The sequence below is a fragment of the Ctenocephalides felis genome, unplaced genomic scaffold, assembly GCF_003426905.1.
Source record: "Ctenocephalides felis isolate EL2017-DRISC unplaced genomic scaffold, ASM342690v1 CF-g0.4_SCAFFOLD_01886, whole genome shotgun sequence".
NCBI lineage: Eukaryota > Metazoa > Arthropoda > Insecta > Siphonaptera > Pulicidae > Ctenocephalides > Ctenocephalides felis.
In genome coordinates, this window is record NW_020538040.1 from 64,190,673 (window position 1) to 64,211,048 (window position 20,376).

Here is a 20,376-nt window from a genome sequence, read left to right on the forward strand (position 1 = left end):
AACTATCTAAAATATTATAACCATAAATAAAAGGACAGAACTTATCATGTTATGTGAAACAAACATGCTTTATCTGGACAGTATTACTAAATTACTTACAGAAAAATAAAAAAATATGCGAAATATCTACCATCAGTTCCATACATGTTAGAATCTTAGTAAAAATAAGTATTGTTAAAAAGTCCTTCAACATTATATGTATCCAACCAGTTTACAGATAACACGTATATTGTACACTTACTCTTTTGTAACAGTTAAATGTTAACATATAATTGTGAAATTTCAATTATGATTAGTTTTTAAATTTTATTCTAGTTACCACTGAATGAAGGCTAGGATTATAGCTAAAATGTATAGATTGTAGAAAAAATTGAAAACAAATCTATGGTTTTTTATTGATGTTAAATCCGATTATTAGTCTTTGTATATATATATAAACGAGCATATAAAGAAATAAATTCACATGTATGTGTCAAGATTCTATAGTTAATAAATTATTGATTTTGGGTATGATATACAAAAAAATTGTTGAACAAATAATTAACTAAATTTATTTTTAAATCAAGCTAGTTCGAATGAATCTGAAGAGGATGATGATGAAGATTGTGAATATTTAGATGAATCGTCAGATTCTTGTGAAGACGACATTCCTGATCCTAAGGATACCGAATTTATGGCAAATATGAAGGAGGAACCTGGTAGTGATAGTGGAACTACTGCTGTCGTAGCAATTATACATGAGAAGGAACTTTACGTAGCCAATGCTGGTGATTCTCGGTAGAGTAAACTCAAATCAATAGTTTCTAGTTTATAATGTATATTTTTAAATTTTCTCACTTATTAGAAACATATCACATATATGCATTATATAACATTTACAACCAAAAAATTAGGTGTGTTCTATGCCGCAATGGCAAAGCAGTAGATATGAGTATTGATCACAAGCCGGAAGATGAATCTGAACAAAGTAGGATTACAAAAGCTGGAGGAAGGGTGACCTTGGATGGAAGAGTTAATGGCGGTTTAAATTTATCTAGGGCCATTGGAGATCATGCTTATAAACAGGTCATTAATTTTAATGAATTCAATATGAATGCAAATTAATTTCATTATACAAAACTTAGAGTTTTTGACCTAGTTTTCTTTGGAAAGTTTTTGATTGAAATCAATACCAATTGAATGCAATCTTCAGTGCATAGGATCATAACTAAGGTTGGCAACTAAGTTACGCCGATTTTTGTTAGAAATTTTAAGACATGTTTATCATGGAACTAAAATAATATTCTGTAACGTGTAGTCCACTTTGATCAATAACTTTTCGTCATCTTTCAAGCAGCATCATTATCCAACTCTTAGAAAACCTCTGGTTTTTGATAGCAAAAAAATGAATCAGGTATAATTTGACATCATATGATAATCATTGAATAATTTACTATTTAAGGAGTCACATGAAGATTGAACAAAACGTAATAAGTTAAAGAACATTTAGTTCAGTAGTAAGAGTGAAAGTAAACAATTTCTTTGTAATCAACTTCAGCTTGACGACCAGAGTGTTTTACACCTTTGAATGAAAAATCACCAGAACGAAGTTTTACAATCCAATTTTGATTTGATGCTGCTGTTTCTTTTTTCAATACTTTGTCACCATAAGCAGCTCATAACATTTTGTAAGCTAAAGATGTCCTCTTACCTTTGCAGAAACATAAAAGCAAAATATGACAAAAAAAAAAAATTATCTGATTTTTCATCTTTCAATGAATGTCAAATGAAAACTGTAATTGATCAAGAAACTTTTTTTTACTGATTGATAGCTGGAATGCCTACTCTTGAATAACAAAATGCATATTACATTTGAACTATGTCAGTAAACCTAAAAACTCTATCAAAACCAACTAAGAGTAAAAGCCGAACACACTTAGTTGCCAATCTAATATTTTTATTTATACACAATACTTACTATTTTAAATTTTAATTATAGTTCTTTTTGGTTAGATTATGAGGTGTAGATTGGAAAATAAGGTATAGTTTTAATGAATTATTGCCTTTATAGAATAAAAATTTACCCGCGGCAGAGCAAATGATCACTGCTTTACCTGACGTTCAACATATTACTTTAACAAATGAAGACGAGTTCATTATATTAGCTTGTGATGGCATTTGGAATTACCTGAACAGTCAGGAAACAGTCGATTTTGTTAGATCAAGATATAGAGATGAATTGAAATTGTCGTGTGTAATAGAGCAGGTGAGCATATACATTTGCCTATTTATAAAATATCTGTTCATTGTAAATAAATATAATAATGATCAGTCGGATAAATCATTATAATTTTTGGATATTCTGAAAGCTTATTTTCAATTTCTATTTTACTTATTTTGTTTATTTTATATAATTGTACTTGTAATTTTAAATATTATTAGGGACTTACCTGTTTATATATGCTGTGGCTATGATTTGTAAACTTAGTATTAATTCATACTATGCTTTGCTTATATTGCTGAGTATTTGAAAGTTATGCAATTTACATTTCAGCTTTTTGATCACTGTTTGGCACCAAATACAATGGGTGATGGTACTGGTTGTGATAACATGACAGCAATCATTATTAGTTTACAACAATTACACGGGGACAATAAAAAGCTTCCTGAAAAAATTAAAAATGATTCAGATGACGCTCTAAGTTCTAAAAGAGCAGGTTCTCCTCAAACAACGGAACAAGATAGCAAAAAATTCAAATCTGAAAATCATCGATAGCATAAAGTTGAACAATTAAGCTAAAAAATTTAATTTACGGCGGTTTGAAAATGCATATTAAGAATTAACTGTGATGATCTAATTGCTATTTATATTCATTGACATAAATTAATTTGTAATTTTTTTGTAATAAAACTTCCGTTTCTATCCATTAATTTTTACCTTGCCTTTCAATTGCATATTATTACTTATACAGTTTTATTATATGCAAAAATGCTTGTATCGTAGGTGATATGATTTGGCTTTTAAATTTGTAGATTTTTTGTTCATTTATGATGCAATATTATTGCTATGAAACTTTTGATTGTGTTTTATAGTTTTGATGATACATTTTAATAATCATAAAAATTTAAACAAATATTTCAAATTGGAAGATAACCAGAAGATCTGCTTGATTTTTGTCATTTGAAGATTTTGTCACAATTTGTTATAATAAAGTGTATGATTTCATGTTGTGGTATTTCATTGCTCCTATCAGAACATTTATGTGAATAACAAATAAATTGACGAGCAAGTCAATAAGATATATTATCACATAAAATAAATATTACATTAATGTACTAAAGAAATAATTATTTGAAAATCACCTATAAATGATATGAGTATGTGCAATATCATTTTAGGCATTTAAACTTGATTTTAATTTTTTTTTTATTATGGAATCGGATAGAAAATTATTAGAATGTGCAAAGTCAAAAGAATGAAATGACCAATTTTAGAAGCTTACTTTTATTTAATTTTTTCCATTATTTCAGTTTATGATCTGCAATTTTCTTTTTTTTTAATTTAACATGCTTATAACTAAAAGTATGTATACTTAAATCTTGTAAAAAAAAAATTATCTGGACTTTTTACCTATGTGTATTATTGTTTCTCCTATATTTCTACTACATTAGGTACAGTAATACAGGTAAAATATATAACAAATAAAAATATAAATACATACCAAACCAGAAAAAAAAAAAAAACACACAGTTTAAAGACAATATTTAAGAAACAAAACAAACCAATAAAATAAAATAATAAACTTAAAGTTAAATAATAAGATGGTGTATGCCATATGACTAATTAATTTTTAATGAAAAATCACGCCATATAGAAACGATGGCGAAGCAGGGTGAAACAAGGATGGGAAAAAACAAACGAAATATTAAAATTGAAAATTCTAAGTGAAAAAGTGAAATTAATAATATTAAAATTAATAAGTATTGATAATAAATTAAGAACTAAGCAAAATAGAATAAAAATTGAAATATTAATTTGCTTTACGTTATTAATGCTATACGTTATGTGCAATAGTGTTTTATTAATTGAGGATACCAAATTAATATATCACTGAATGAAGGCTAGGATGTTAGCCTAAACGTATGGATTTAAAATAAGTTTAAAAAATAAGCATTTATGCATTTTTTATTAACTCCCGAAGGAGAAGTTTATGTTTTCATCAAAAAATCCGATTCGCTAATTTATGTTTTCTCGACGTTTCAAGCCATTCTGAATCGAATGAGAACAAATTTGGAAAAAGTATGTGTGTGTGTGTGTGTGTGGTGGGTGTGTGTGTGTGTGTGTGCGTGTGCACCAACAGATTTTTTGCCGTAAATCGCCGTTTTCTCAAAACGGCTGACCGATTTCAAAAAATTTAAAGCCATTCGATGTATCTCGATGAGGACTATTGTTTGTCAGTTTTGTGCGACGATCGGCCAAACCGTTTTTCGTAAATAGCAGAGAAGTGAAAACTCTTTCGTCCACGTTTTTAGCCCGCAGTTATGAATCGATTTGAAAATCAAAAAAACCGTTCGAAAGATATTGGTTGGGAATCGTGCTGATTAGTTTTTGGTAGAGATCGGCCGGGCCGTTTTCTTGTAAGAAAGTTTTTAAAAAAAATTCGACGATTTTTATGATTATTTTTTTGACGATAGATACCATAGTCTTCTAGATCATACTAAAATATTCGGCCCTACGACAATGTCCAGCTTTAAAAATTCGTCAAAGTTTGAAAATCAGTATGGTCTTTTTGGCATTTGTCAAAATTAGATTTTGTTCGACGTTTTCTCAAAAACGCCTGAACCGATTTTAGAAATTTAAAGCCATTTGATGTATTTCGGTGAGGACTATCGTTGTCAGTTTTGTGCAACGATCTGCCAAGCCGTTTTCTTTGTAATTTGAAAAAAAGTGTTGAACTTTTCGTCCACATTAAGCTCATCCTACCGAACCGATTTTTAAAAAATCAAAAACGTCGAAAGATATTGGTTGGGAATGATACTGATTAATTTAGATGAAAATCTACCGAGCGTTTTCTTGTAATTAACTATTGAAAAAATAGTGTTAATTTTCGTCCCCATTTAAGCTCATTTACCGAACCGATTTCAAAAAATCAAAAACTGTTCGAAAGATATTGGTTGGGAATGATAACTGATTATTTTAGGGAAAATCTACCGAGCCGTTTCTTGTAATAACTGTTGAAAAAAAGTGTTAAATTTTCGTCCACATTTAAGCTTATCCTACCGAACCGATTTGAAAAATCAAAAAACTGTCGAAAGATATCATTAGGGAATGAGGCTGATTAATTTTAGGTGAAAATCTTACCGAGCCGTTTTCTTGTAATAAATGTTGAAAAAAAAGTGTTAAATTTTCGTCCACATTTAAGCTCATCCTACCAAACCGATTTTGAAAATCAAAAACTGTTCGAAAGATATCATTAGGGAATGATGCTGATTAATTTTAGGTGAAAATCTACGAGCCGGTTTCTTGCAATTGAATGTTGAAAAAAAGTGTTAAATTTTCGTCCCACATTTAAGCACATCCTACCGAACCGATTTTGAAAAATCAAAAACTGTTCGAAAGATATCATTAGGGAATGATGCTGATTATTTTTAGATGAAAATCTACCGAGCCGTTTTCTTGTAATTAAAATGTTGAAAAAATAGTGTTAATTTTCGTCCACATTTAAGCTCATCCTACCAAACCGATTTGAAAAATCAAAAACTGTTCGAAAGATATCATTAGAGATGATGCTGATTAATTTTAGGTGAAAAATCTACCGAGCCGTTTTCTTGTAATTAAATGTTTGAAAAAAAAGTGTTAAATTTCGTCCACATTTAAGCTCATCCTACCGAACCGATTTTGAAAAATCAAAAACTGTTCGAAGATATCATTAGGGAATGATGCTGATTATTTAGGTGAAAATCTACCGAGCCGTTTTCTTGTAATGAACTGTTAAAAAAAATTTAAGCCTTTTTTCATGGAACTTTTTTTGGCGATATACATCATGGTCGTATAGAACTTACTGTAATATTACGGCCTTACAACAAGTAGTTTAATTTAAAAATTCGTCAAAACTTGCTAAAATTATTATCGTTTTTTTTAAGCGGATTGATGAAGTTATTATTTACCACATTTTTTTTGATTAAGTCGATATTTACAATATCGGGAAGTTCATGTAATTTGCATAAGTTTAAAATAAGCAAAACCATTTAGTTTATGTAGCGCCCGATCTTTAAATAAATATATATATATATATATATATCTGGAATTATTCAAATTTCATTTTCAACTGCTCATAATATCTTAACATATACACATTTTATCTTATAGATAGAGAATTATTTTAGGTCTATTTCTACATTATTAAGCGGCGCCCAAGCATTCTACCTGAACTACCTCATTGTGGACGATCTGCAACTTAACATCGGACAAATTTAGAAGGCAGTGATTATACTTAATAGTAGTAATGGATATTGTAACAAACGATACGATCGAATCACTAGATGTGCATGGCATTATGGTTTAAGGCACAATGCTGGTACTTCCCGTACCGCAATTAAACCGTTCGAATAATAAAAATAATCAATCAATAAAAAATTATCAATTATTTTCAATGTTTTTAAATAGATTTTCTAACAAATCTGCCTTAAGGCATAATGCCATGCCCACTAGTTTATTTGTTAAATGTACCCTCATTACTAATGGTTAAAAGAAAGTTACATCTCTTTAAAAGCATGAGAAAGGCGAAAAGTGTTGTATTAGTCTATTATATAATTTATACAATAAATAATGCATAAAAAGAAATTTTCTCGATAATGCCAATATAAAAAACTAAAAATAAATAGCAATTAACATAAAAATGCAATCATCTTTAACATTTTTTTTTAAATTTCATGCGAACAAAGTCGCAAGTACTGTTAGTTAATATTAATTTTATGATATTTAAATAATATTCATTTCTGAAAATATTGACCAATCATTTGCTTGCCCTTGTTATTTTCTTTCAAGATACCGTCAGCCCGTCAGCTCAGTTGCCAAAGTATGTTCAAGAAAATATAGATTGGAATTACAATTAAATACACCAACAGAGGGCAAATTCTTTATCGATATTTTGATACAACTTCAAATGGTTTGTTTACAACTTCTTATCTTTGCAATATAGCATTGCTGATTGTCTGTTGAAATTATGGCAATTTTCAAACTCTCTCGTTCATTCTGTTCCTGTGTCTTGAAGGAATGAAATCGACGCGAGGACTGGAGTCGCTGAGCCGCGTGGGCGAGATATTGTTGAAACCAGGACAATTTTAGTGAGATTAACGTCTGGGTCCTTCACAACGATACAAGTGAGATTGATTTTTTTTGTCAAGTTTAATTCAGTATACAGTAAAATCTTCAATAACTATGCGCAGCCAAAATTCTTTCTATAACACCGTTATTCCACAAGTTTTTTCCGTGCGACCTATGAATGATTTTAGTAACTAGATATTAATGTAAAAGTTTTTAATATAAGTTTTATCGCCAATCATTTTATCTTTTACAATATTTTTTTTTGTATAAACATGCATGCTTTTAGTAGATTCAGAGATCTTTCGCAGAACGTTAGTCTTTTTTTAAAAAAATTTGCTTGTAAAATTTTTGCTGAAAAATAGTGTTTTAATTTTGCTTTTATTTTATTTTTTATCATATCTTTATATGAACTTTTTAATTCAATAAAAAATAATGTATAATTTACCATGCTTTTCGAATGTACAGGACTTCATATAACGCGGTATAATTGCTTCTATTTATAATTATTCTTATAGCACGGTTTCCATACAACGCCATAGTTGTTTTCATAAAACGCACTTGGTCGATTAGACAAAACCTAATCAACACGTCTCCTAGTCAGGTATCGCATGTTTTTTGGATAATTCAAACTAGTTAATCCATCTCTACTACACACACACATCAATTTTTTGTGTGAAAAATTTATATTTTAAATTTTTTTGCGAGTACTGTAATTTACCCTATGAAGTTGGAAATATTATTATTATTATTAAATTATACACTAAAAATTATCTTGCCAGTAAGCATTTTGTATGTGATATATCAATTAATGGAGTATTTATTCTAATTTCCATTGAAACTTAAGACAGCTTTCGAAATTATACTTCGAAATATTAAATTCGAAAAATTAAAATTTATTCGAAATATTAAATTTGCAACTTGCTAACTATTGAATGTGGTCTACCAAATAGAACTTAAAAATATTGAAATTGATTGATTGATTTATGATAAAAATTGAAATGAATGATAAATAGCATCATTCATCAAATGCCTATCGATTCTATAGGCATACTTTTGATTATCAGATCATAACGAATACAACCACAAAAATTATTTCGATATGTTCTACGCTTACTACAAAAAGAGAGATTGAATAGAGAAACAATTTTGCATATTTTCAATGATATCGCGGCCAAATAATAAGGTAAAAAGATGAAAATGGGTATATCGATTTTTTTCTATACGTATATAAAAAATTATGGGATTGGGTCGATTTTGTATTGCAAAGCGGCCATATTTTTTAATGTATATAATATACTAATATACATTATATTAGTCAATTATTATCTAATTTTTTATTTTTATGTGAGTAAAGTTTAATGTATTTTAAGCCATAGTAAATAGAATAAATCTCTAAAAATCTCCGAAGACTAGAATTTGCCTGGTGTCGATTTGTGTGATCGATTATATTAAAGTTAAAAAGAAAATCAGTCTCAATGAAATGGGATTAAATAAAATTTTAATGAAATTTATTAACAAATTTTTAACAAAAATGTGATGTGTGGTAAATGTTGCCTACCGTTCGTTCACTGCCGGTTGAAGGGAAAGGACAACAAATTTAGATGGCAACACTATGTAATCAAAATAATAAATCAAATATTCTCTAATAAAAAAAATCAAAATTCCTCAAATCAGTATAACCGTTTTCAACAAAATACGAAAGTTTTATATGAACAAACATGCATATTTTTTGCAAGGTAAAATGATCAAATGTTTAGAACGTATGGATATAAGCAAATAATCGTTTTCAGTTGTTATGGAATTTAACTTACCCTACGGGAAATTAATTTCAAAGTATCTTCTACAAAAGCAAAGAGTATGCAATTTCTTTGAAAATGATGTTTCTAATAAATATGTTATTTGAACAGCAATCAGAACCTATACCTAATGTATTAAAAATGAGAGAAATACTATTTTCTAGAAATATCATGCACCTGGAAAAAAAAAAAATTGCATAGTCCTAACCAAAAATGCTTGATTATTTTAAATAGGGTTAAGGGTTAAATGCATATTCAAGAAAAACACTTTATAAGTTATAATCACATATTTATTTATTATTGTTTTCTTATTATCGAATTTGGCTTTGAGAGAATAATCATTTATCGGAATGCGGTTTTGTACAAATTTCTAATATCATACGGAAGTCTTCTGTGTAATGCCGATATCGCATGTACATCAAAAGACAAAATCAATTAGCAATAATAAACGAAATGGTAGTAGAATCGATCAATTGCCAGCTGACAAACGGCAATTGTAATTTGCCTTAGGTTGTACACGTGATGTCGCCATCACATTAAAATATTATCGTCGGTTCTATTTCTTCTTGGGTATGTGATCGCCTTCTGGTTGGAAGCCATTTTCGTCGGCAGTGTAAGATACCCTGTATACCTTGCCATCATCACCTACGTACTCGTAGGTTCCTTGTACTGCCATTGCTTCATCATCCGTGCCAACGTTTTTCAATTGACCTTCTTCGCGCTTCTTTGTTCCGTCGCTTGTTTCATATCTGCAATAATATAACATGTCCATCGTCAATTGGGAATCCATGTAAATTGGACATTTATTAATGCCATATAAATTTCTTCTATGTAAATTTTATTTTTATTTATGAGGTATTTGCTAATTAATTTAAAAGCTTAATTTATTGTTTACAATATAAATGCATCATTATTTTTATTGCTATAAAAATCAATAAATAATGCAATTGATTTCATGTATTGTTCTATCATGAACACTATGTTGGAAATTAATTTTTGAGGTCGTTTATTATTTGCCGTATTCATATATTCTAAACCGATCTTTTTGAACTCTTTTTTGAAAAAAAAAATGTTTTGAACAGCAATTAGAACTTAATCATCTTATAAGCTATTGTGCTAATTTGACTCAATACTAATTTGTTTTTCGACAGATGACAACCCAAACATTTGTCCCATCTCTGTAAGATGTATTATTATTATTACAATTTCTGTAATAGGGTAAATATTTTTAGTTGTGCCGGGTGAGGGCTATTCTCACTATCTATATTTTCAAGTGGAAATCGTTGTCACTACTGCTTGATAACAAGCTGCTCGAAGTGGAATCTAACCCAGGACCTCTGATTCAGGTCCAGTCGTTCTAACCGCTTACCTACGAGCGAGTCTTTTGAACCCTTAAGTGGTGAAATATAAATCAGATAATCTTTGATCTTGGGATTTAAAATTATACTGTTTGTCTAATTTTTTTACATATTATATATATATATATATATATATATATATATCTTGATAGTTTTTCTTGATATTATATATATATATATATATATATATATATATACAGTTTTATGAAATATATAATACTATAAACAAATAATTTTAACTACATATTCTTGAATACGGTTATTCTGTGTAAAATGGCAATAGGAAATCTCTCACACTATTCTTCCCTGAATCGAGTTAAAGTTTAACTTAGCTCACGGACCTGCCCTAGGGCAGTACTACCCATAATTATTATTTTATTCTTGGATGCATCTATTGTTAATGCAAGTATCAAAATAGATCTAAATTGAATTTTAAAATCTTTCTCTAGAAATTTCAAAATGTCTATAGCACTAGGTATGTTGTCTAAAATCTTACAATTCTTACAAAACACATTTCAATACTAATATATCAATAATATTCGGTTTAAAGTAAATTGAAAATTGCTTACAATTTACATGTTCGCCAAAATTACTTGTTAATGTAATTTTTTAATGCATGTATAAAAATAAACTTAATTTAAATGGCTGATCTTTATTTTACAGTTGTTGCACATGCCTCAAAATATTACTTGAAATGAGTTCTATTAATAAATTTCATTCAATAAGGTATTAATTCTTATATAAACTTTGAAAATAAGAATCAGGTCACGTTGAATTAATATAACTTGAAAAGAACTTTTTATTTTGTACCTACTCGTTTTGATTAGACAAAAAAGTTGCTTTGTCAATTTTTGGTGGCACCCAAGTGTGTCCCAAATTGGTTGGTTCATACAGATTTTAACATTAACACTGTTAAGGAAGAAATTGAAAAGTTCAGTCTGAGATACAAGGATAGAATTCAGAACCACCCTAATATCATGGCCAAAAACTTCTTAAATGTAAATAAAAAAAAATTTTTTTTTTGTTGAAAATGACATAATCTGCATTTTAGACGATTGAGTCAAATCAGGCAAAGTAGATTATACAACCAACCTCTGGCAATCTTGTGTCAAATTCAATTTTCATTGCATAATAAAACTTCTGAAAGTATTTACGAGTGCTGACATTATAGATAATTCAAGTATTTTGTAAATATTTAGACAAGTGGTTGCAATATTCGATTTTATTTTTTATTGATTTAAGCTACTATTCAATCAATATGTTACGTTTTACGATGATTACTTACTCAATGAAACTATTTAAAATATTTTTATTGACCTGTTGATAAAAAGATATTCACGTGAGTCAATTTTATTACCTGTTAATCTTTTACAGATAATTGTAGATATTGACATTTTCATGTAATTTGAACATGGAGAAGTGATAATTTATACAACGATAGGATTATATATATATATATATATATATATATATATATATATGTCTGTGTGTGTGTAGGTATGTATGCGGATGTGCGTTTAATTATGTACGCATGCACTTGCATGTGTCAATTGAGCATTTTTGCAAATAATTATTAGAATTTTTCGCGAGTTACGAAAACAACACAAGGACAACTGCATGTCTATTACGATATATTTGATAATAATGTAAAATGACCCGTCTATTTGCTTAACTTGTTAGTGTTGCTATGCTATTAACTTAAAGGTTAACTGCGGGTTTGAGATTCACTCGTAAACTATCTAGAGATTCCTGCTACTTTATTTAGTTTTCAACTTGCAATTATTCAATTAATCAACCAGGACAGTCACGATTCACGTTTCTAATATCACGGTTTTTATGTGTTTTTTCATGCCGACCGCAATGGGTTAAATACCGAATCAAAACTATTTTTACTACTTTCTTGCCAAATAATATTGTTTTACAAATTTTACGATTTAATACTGATCCCGTTATCAATACTAAATGTTATCTACCAATTCATCTAAAACGAAAAATAAATCGAGAAATACACTCAAAAACAAATACTTTCTAAAGGGCCATATATTTTTTATTGCATAAGTAAATTTTGAAAATATTATTCGAAAAGATGATCAGATTCTTAGCTTGGATCTTTTAGAATAACTGTCCAAATAAGGTGCGGGTTAAAAAGCTATATTATTTTTGAAATTTATTGTCACCATTCTTGTGTAATTTATGAGAAGTTTTCTAGTTCTTCAATAAACGCGTGGTAGATTGATGATAGTAAAAATATAGTTTTGAAACAATTTTAATGTAAATAATAATATCTCATCTAAATGCAGACCTTTTATACTGTTTTTCAACTGTAACTATTTCTTTTATTGAAGTACTATTGAAGCACTTGAATTTTGTGTTATATTATACTTACAAAAATCAAAATATTTAAATTATGTTAAAAAAGTCGATAATGATATTAGAAAATTATTAGGTAGTTTTTTTTAAATACATATTGTTTTGTCGCATTGTTTAATACACATATAAACGATTGGAATCGATTGTTTATCTTACGAATTAAATATAATGAAATAAAAATTATAATTTACATTAAATAAATTTAATTACAGCTTGGGTAAAAGCTCATTTTCAAAAATATGGTAAATAGATGTTTATTATTGTTATGTAAAAATTATTATGGAGGCACCAGGCACCTCAGAATTAAAAATGTATTATCACTTAACCGCTGTAAGAATTTAGCTTCTAAGTTATGAAATAACGTTCATAATTGTATTGATCTATAAATAAGTAAATATAAAATATAATAAATTATGGTATTAATTCATAGTTGATTTTATAATTAGGGTTCCGTGCTAATATAATAATCTTACGCTTGAACCCATTTATTTCACGCTTGATTGAAAATGTGCATATTTCTCTAACAATTTTGTGGAAATATTACACATAATCTATGTTTAAAATTAATATCTACTATGTGCATTATTTTATTTGATTATATAAATCGTTCATAAAATTTTTGTTCTCTTTACTGATTTCGTATAGATCACAGTTTAATGCGCACATAATTTTTTTACATATATTTTTGCCTATTCCATCCTGGACATCTCCAAATTTTTGGTCATACTTAAAAAATATATGAATCGAATGCCAATCCTTGGATTGGGCGTCCGGCAATGATGATGCGCACATACTGACTACGTTTTGGATGATTATCGGTATTAGAATTGAAGTTAAGTTAAATACTGACTAATACATTAAGTACATAAAGATTTACTTACTGGTAGTTATATCCGTCAACTCGGTTTTCACTTTCGAAACTCACTATTTCTACTTCTTTTTGAGGAATGGCAGAAGCAATTACGACGAGGGCGGCCAAGAATACAAATACTACCATCTGTAATAAAATTTGCTACTTGTATATATATAATTGATTTAAATCGGTGTATAAATATATGATGAATTTTTCTGTTTGTAATACCTTGACGAACAGATATCGACGAAATGTAGAAAAAAATTATAAATGATTTATTGAATGAATATTTGTTTTTGGAAGACAGGATGCTCCTAGTTCAGAATCATAAAATCAAATAATATTAGATATCCAAAAAAAGACATTATATATATATAATATTATATATATAAATAATTTTGAAATGTTGATTGCATTCATGATAATACAGGTCCAAAGAAAAGTTTGTCAGTTTTGAGTTTTCCAATGTAGTTTTTACCACTGAACATGAATCGACTGCCAAAATTGGGAGTCAAATGACAACAAGGGAGTAAGTATGTTTGCAAATCAATACTAAATTATACAAAAAACTCAATAGATTATTTAATTGAAGCACAATAGTTTTTTAAGGTAAAACGTCTATTTTTATTTTTTTCAATTTTTTCCATTTGACCCTCTCGAATTACAATACAGACAACTTTTTTTGTAGACCTGTGTAATCATCTTGATATGATAACAAAAAAAAAATTCATTAATTCGCTGGAAATCTATGATGAAAATATGGACTTTATAGATTTACGTTCTTTACCAATTTCGAGCTTTTGAATTTAATTTAATTAAATTACAGTTTTTTTGTTGGAAAACATTTTTCTGAAACTTTTAACATGGCTCCGATATTTTAACAATTACACAAATTATTTAAGACGCGAACATTAAACTTACTATCTCCCTCAATCAATTGGCTTATAAAAAACTTTCATTGAATATTCGAAATTCAAATAATACACATTTTCATATAAAATTTTTGTGAAATTTTTAATATTTTCAACTTGCTTTAGTTATTCTTTTTAGGAATTTTTCTTTCGAGCTTCCTCATCTCGATTTCAATTATTTTTCTCACTAATTTTGTATATGAGGATTCCGCGGATTAGAAGTAAAAACTATGTCATGGCTATGTCCTTGCAGCCACAGGGTTCCAAGTCAGATACCCACCTCGGCCAACCAGATATCAAGCAGTAGAAATGCTTTCTGGAATTTCTCTACCAAATTAAATATATATCATCAGCATTAGCTAAAATCTAATAATGATATCAAATAGAGATAGATTCCCCAATGAAGGTTGCCAACTGCAAAGCACTTTGTTCAATAAGAGGTTTATCTTAACTGTTCATAGAACTATTAAGTTTTATTTGCTGTTCAAAAATATTAAATAAGAAAAAAATTAAAAAATCTGAATTTATTAAGTCAACAGTTTTTCTAATGGTTTCATTACCACTATTTTTGCAGGTATAAATAAAAAATATTGAATATTTAAGATGAAATTGATACTATACTGGAGATTGATTAAACTTTAGAATGCATTCAAATTTATCTAATTTTATTTATTTTTTTAATCTGGGAATCGAACATTGTGCTGTAAAATAATATAACTTACTACGGAGGAATATTAGAAACTTTTAATCAATGGAATGATAAAATACTTTTTATGCTAATATATTAATGTTCCATATTTTTATTTTTTTAAATATAAACAGTTTGTGTATCGAATATGACAACTTAGCTAGTTAATAATTTATATACCATTTAAAAGTCGTCTCAAAAAAATTTTATATGCCAATTTTCAACTTCATCGTTCATGCTTCATCGTCTGACAGATATATCATTTAAAATATGCGAAGTGTATATTAAAATGAAATTAAACAACAATTTGTTAGTACTTGAAAAATATAAAACATAATTTAATTAAAAACATAATTTTTAATTAGCATTATTCGAAAGCCTATAAATGTTCCTTGTCTATTCGGGTCAATTTCTAATGGCCATTATAACATAATAATTGAAAAGAAAATAATATTATTTTTGCTATTTTGAATCTTTTATAAACTACATAGGCACTAGTTGATGTACGTGGAATAAAAAATTGATTGATACATAAGTATGCAACTGCGCATGTAGGCACTTTGAGAGGTTTATTGTTTATATGCAAATATATAAGTGCTATTATGTACATTCTTAATAGTTTTTAAGTATTAGGTAAATGGATTTCTCAGTTTTATCGATAAAATCAATTAAATTGTTCTGATCATCATAAAAAAATAAATCAGAACTTTTACCCAAGTAAATATATAAACAATAGATTGTAAATTTAGTTAAAAAAGCAATTTTACAAGACATAAATCAAATAAAAAGTTATTTCAACTCTGCTGATGAATTTTTCTGATGAGATACTAGATCAAGATTTATACTGTGTTATCCTTGTAAAAATTATATTCTGCTTTGCTTGAATAATGTAGCTATTATTTCATAAAATCCCGTTAAAATTAAAAATAAGCCATTAAACCCCCTGGCCGTTTTTACCAAATTTACCCCGCCTATGGGGTAAAAAGTACCAGATTACATTTTTTTTAAAAACAGCAACAAAAACACATTTCTGCAATGAATTAGCTCTGATATTTTACTGAACATAGTTAGATAGTTGTTTGTTTGATATGTGTTATTTGTTGTGATATAATTGGTTTGGTTTTCACAATGTAATTGCTCAAAGACAAATTGGACCTTTGTGTCCCTCCCTATCCTATATATAGCGTTTTAACAAGCATCTATCCTGATGATTGAAAAAAACTAAATTATGTTTCTAAAAACTTTTAATAGACTTTCATGCATCTTCCATGCGATTTTATAATAGTTAAATAAGTTTAATAGTTGAATAAGTACAAGTGTGACCACAATCAATGAACTAATTTAATAATACTTAAATGACAGTCATATCTGTGAAAAAGAATAAACATATTTAAATTAAAAATTTAAATTAGAATACTAGTTATGCATATATATATATATATATATATATATATATATATATATATATACATACATACATACATACATACATACATACATACATATATGTGCGCGTGTCAAAAATTTGTACTTTAAATTTAGCGGGCAAGGTACGTTCAATTATCGATTTTTCGATGCATCAAATAATTTCGATTGTCGTTCTTCTGTTGCATAATATAATCTATGCTTCAGTTTATTAATGTTGGTTTATTTTTGACAGATCAACAAGTTAGACTGCAAGATGTATTTTGTTGTGTTTCCTTATTTTCGATTAATAAATAAATGGAGCAAAAGTTTATATGAAATTTTATGCAAAAAATGGAATCATAAGCTTTAAAATACAAGACGAGATGCGTATATGATATCTGCCCTAACAAGAAAAAAATATGCATAGGTTAATAAATGTGTTGAAATTTTTTCAAGATGGATTAGATCTGACTCCAACATTCGATAGGATTTCATAGATTTCTTTGCAGTGTTTTTCAACTACGATGGCGTAGGCATTAGGATGTGCATTTGCTTATTCGTGGTTGTCGAAATCAAACCGAAGATCCATAATCACAATATATTATATTCACTGGATTATACCGGCTTAATTATCTGTGAATTAATTGGCGAAAATAAAAGTGCATAACTAGAAAAACTCGAGGCTATACCAACACGTGCTTATAATAAATGTACAAACACCGTCGGCTGTATTGGAGATTACTTGAAAAGGTATAATATAAGTATTTAATAAATTAGGTGTAAGTTTTGTTTTTTTTTTTATTAACTTTCCGTAGGGTAAGTTATAGTAATGGGTCAAAAATTGAAAATGAAATTTTTTGCATATCTTTACGTTTCTTAGATTTGACATTTTGGCATACCTAAAAAAAAGAATGAGTATGTGTGTGTGGAGACATTTTTTTTGTCGACGATTTCTGGCGGACGGATTATCCGATTTGAAAACATTCGATTCCTATTGATGGGGAAAAGTGGTGATTAGATTTTGGCAAAGACAGACCCAGCCGTTTTGCGGAGCTAGATGTGCAAAAATGGCAGTTTTTAATAAAACTAAGCATCAGATTTGAATGATTTAAAAAACTTTTTGCTTGTGTTGACGAAACGATTGCTTTTGAAAAAACGAATTTTTTAATTTTTTTATTTTAATATTCAAAAAACATTTTTTTTTTGAATATTGAAAAATAAGTTGGATCATAGTTCTAAATCGAGATAAAATTTTAAAGCCTACTTATTATACTTGAAGTATAAATAATTTTAACTTTGCAGTTTTAGTTTTTATAATACTTAGAAATATAAGACAATGTCCTTCACTTTGAATCCGATTGATTAAGTTTTGTTTATTTATTTTTTAAAAAAATAAGAATAATGAGCGTTACATTATTTATAATAATCTTTTTGAAAACATTTTATATTCTTCGAATATTTAATTAAGGTACAGGAAGTTCCTACAATTTGCCTTAAGGCACGATGCCATACTCCACTAGTTTTAACAGCAATCAGAATACATACAATATTCTATGAGCTATTTGGCGTGATTTATTCATTCACACACATACCCTCACATTTCTAAACACACATATGAAATATTGCATATGAAATTATTGTGCTGAATTGTAGTATATCAATAGTAATCACTCCAATAGTGATTCATCAATTCTGTTCATTTCTTCAAAATGTTGTGTCGTTGATAATCTTGAATATTGTCTTTTGGAAGCTTCTTTTTCAGTCTTCTTGAGACTGGTGTCTCAAGAAGCTGAATGACTAAACAATTTGTATGATTTTTTAGTTTTCGGAAATGTTGAACACTGGTTTGTTTTATTACTTTGTCTATAAATTCAATATTAATATTGTCATGTGAGGTGTAAGTGGTATAACATTTTCAACTTTTTATCTCGATTTTTTTGCTCTCACTAAAAATTAATCAATGCGATTTCTGATTTGTTTTGAACAGTTTTATAAAATCTGTAATTGTACTTTAATGCACAAACACGCGCCTGTATATCGTTTCAGAAGTGCGGCCCAATATTTTAACTTCAATAATTTTTCTTGTAATTAAATAATTTTTCGTATGTCTTTAGAACATTGATTTCCAAAGTTGTTCACATGGATACCCAGTAATCCATGACAATTTTCAAGGGGGCTACGTCGCCGGAAAAAATTACGGAATCCACAAAATGAAAATGTGGTCCACAGTAGTGGATCACAATACACCACATTGATATCTATTTACTAAATCCATAATAAAAAGCCTTATGCAACATTTATAAATAGAACAAAAAAGTAATTGGAAGTATTGTTCTTTTTTATGAAAATATGTAAGTTATAGGTAAAAGTCTATATCGGGTAAATGGGGGGCCATGACAAAGACCACGGCACAAAAAAGTTTGGGAATATATTTATTGGATTACAGCATGAACCTCTATCAATATATCAAGTTTCGAAGAAACGGTTCGAACGTTATTTGCACAAAACTAATCAACATGACCCTCAGCAGCATAATTGGTTCAAGATTTATTGCGAAAACGTTGACCAAAAATTTTACACTTTGCTGCTATTTCTAAACGGGTCGGGCGATCGTCTTGCAAAACTATTCAAAGCGGGTTTTTATTCAGTTTCGTCGAATGATGATTTCTCAAGATCCTTCCTTCCGCCTAATTTCGAACTAATAAAAATATTTTAAAATTTCTATGATAAATAAACTTTTCTTAACTTAAATAAACATTTTCGTCAAAATTACGCGATACCGTGCAGAGCGCAAAAGGTTAAATTGATGGCTGATTAGTTTCGCAGGTCCAGCCATTACGGAGATAAAGAGCAAAGAGTGCAGAAAATAGAAATCGAGTTTCTGAGAGAACGGAGCATCCGATTTGAACGATCTAAAAAACATTCGATTTGTAATGATTGGGAGAAGTGGTTATTAGTTTCTGGCAAAGGCAGGCCCAGCGATTTCGAAGATACAGAGCTAAATGTGCAAAAAAATTCAGTTTTTGAGAAAAGCGTCCGATTTGAATGATTTAAAGAATTTTCAGCTTGTTTTTAACAAAATAATTGATTGTGGAGAAAAAAAATTTTTGTTTACAATTTTTTTTTTCAATATATTTTTTTTTTGTTTATCGAAAATAATGCAGATTTTGTTTTTAATTCTGACTAAAGTTTAAATATACTTTAAACAAACAATTTCAACTTTGCAATTCAGTTTATATAATTCTCATAAATATTAGATAATGTTACAATATTTATAATAATCTATTCAAAAACATTCAATATTCCTCGAACATTTCGTTACAGTATGGGAAGTTCTAGCAATTTGCCTTAAGACACGATGTCATACACCCCACTACTTTTAAAATTGTGTTAATCTATATTTTAAAAAGATTAACACAATTTTTAATAGGTAATAAAGAGCGCTAATAGCTTGACGAAGACATTATTGCATTTTAGATTTTTATTTTGATTGATTAAACTGAATCCACAATTTCATCTTTATATATAGAATTATGTTTGCTAGCTATTTTCATATCAGCGTGTATCTCCTAAACAACTGATCATTCATCTCCGATGTTTTCAATTTTACACATACTTCACAAATTATTTTATTCTGTTGTCGTAAAATCATGAACAACTAACAGGAATAAAATAAAGAGTTTAATT

General features: G+C 28.3%; 3 protein-coding genes across 3 annotated transcripts in view; 2 read left to right on the plus strand and 1 right to left on the minus strand.

The window, feature by feature from the left end:
* Positions 1 to 64: 64 nt before the first annotated feature.
* Positions 65 to 2,793, plus strand: LOC113375215 (probable protein phosphatase CG10417). The gene is made up of 5 exons (XM_026615160.1): positions 65 to 80; positions 567 to 777; positions 894 to 1,065; positions 2,051 to 2,245; positions 2,534 to 2,793. The coding sequence occupies exons 1-5, from the start codon at positions 65 to 67 to the stop codon at positions 2,753 to 2,755; spliced, it is 816 nt and encodes a 271-aa protein (XP_026470945.1). The 3' UTR covers positions 2,756 to 2,793.
* Positions 2,794 to 9,410: 6,617 nt separating this feature from the next.
* LOC113375216 (flexible cuticle protein 12-like) lies at positions 9,411 to 13,827 on the minus strand. The gene is made up of 2 exons (XM_026615161.1): positions 13,712 to 13,827; positions 9,411 to 9,851 (listed from the first exon to the last, which is right to left on the minus strand). The coding sequence occupies exons 1-2, from the start codon at positions 13,825 to 13,827 to the stop codon at positions 9,659 to 9,661; spliced, it is 309 nt and encodes a 102-aa protein (XP_026470946.1). The 3' UTR covers positions 9,411 to 9,658.
* Positions 13,828 to 16,929: 3,102 nt separating this feature from the next.
* The window catches only part of LOC113375219 (small proline-rich protein 2H-like), a 74,358-nt gene continuing 70,911 nt past the window's right edge, over positions 16,930 to 20,376 (plus strand). Inside the window, exons 1-2 of the mRNA XM_026615163.1 lie at positions 16,930 to 17,116; positions 17,199 to 17,439. The gene's annotated coding sequence lies outside the window, so the exon portion shown is untranslated. The remainder of the gene's footprint in view (positions 17,117 to 17,198; positions 17,440 to 20,376) is intronic.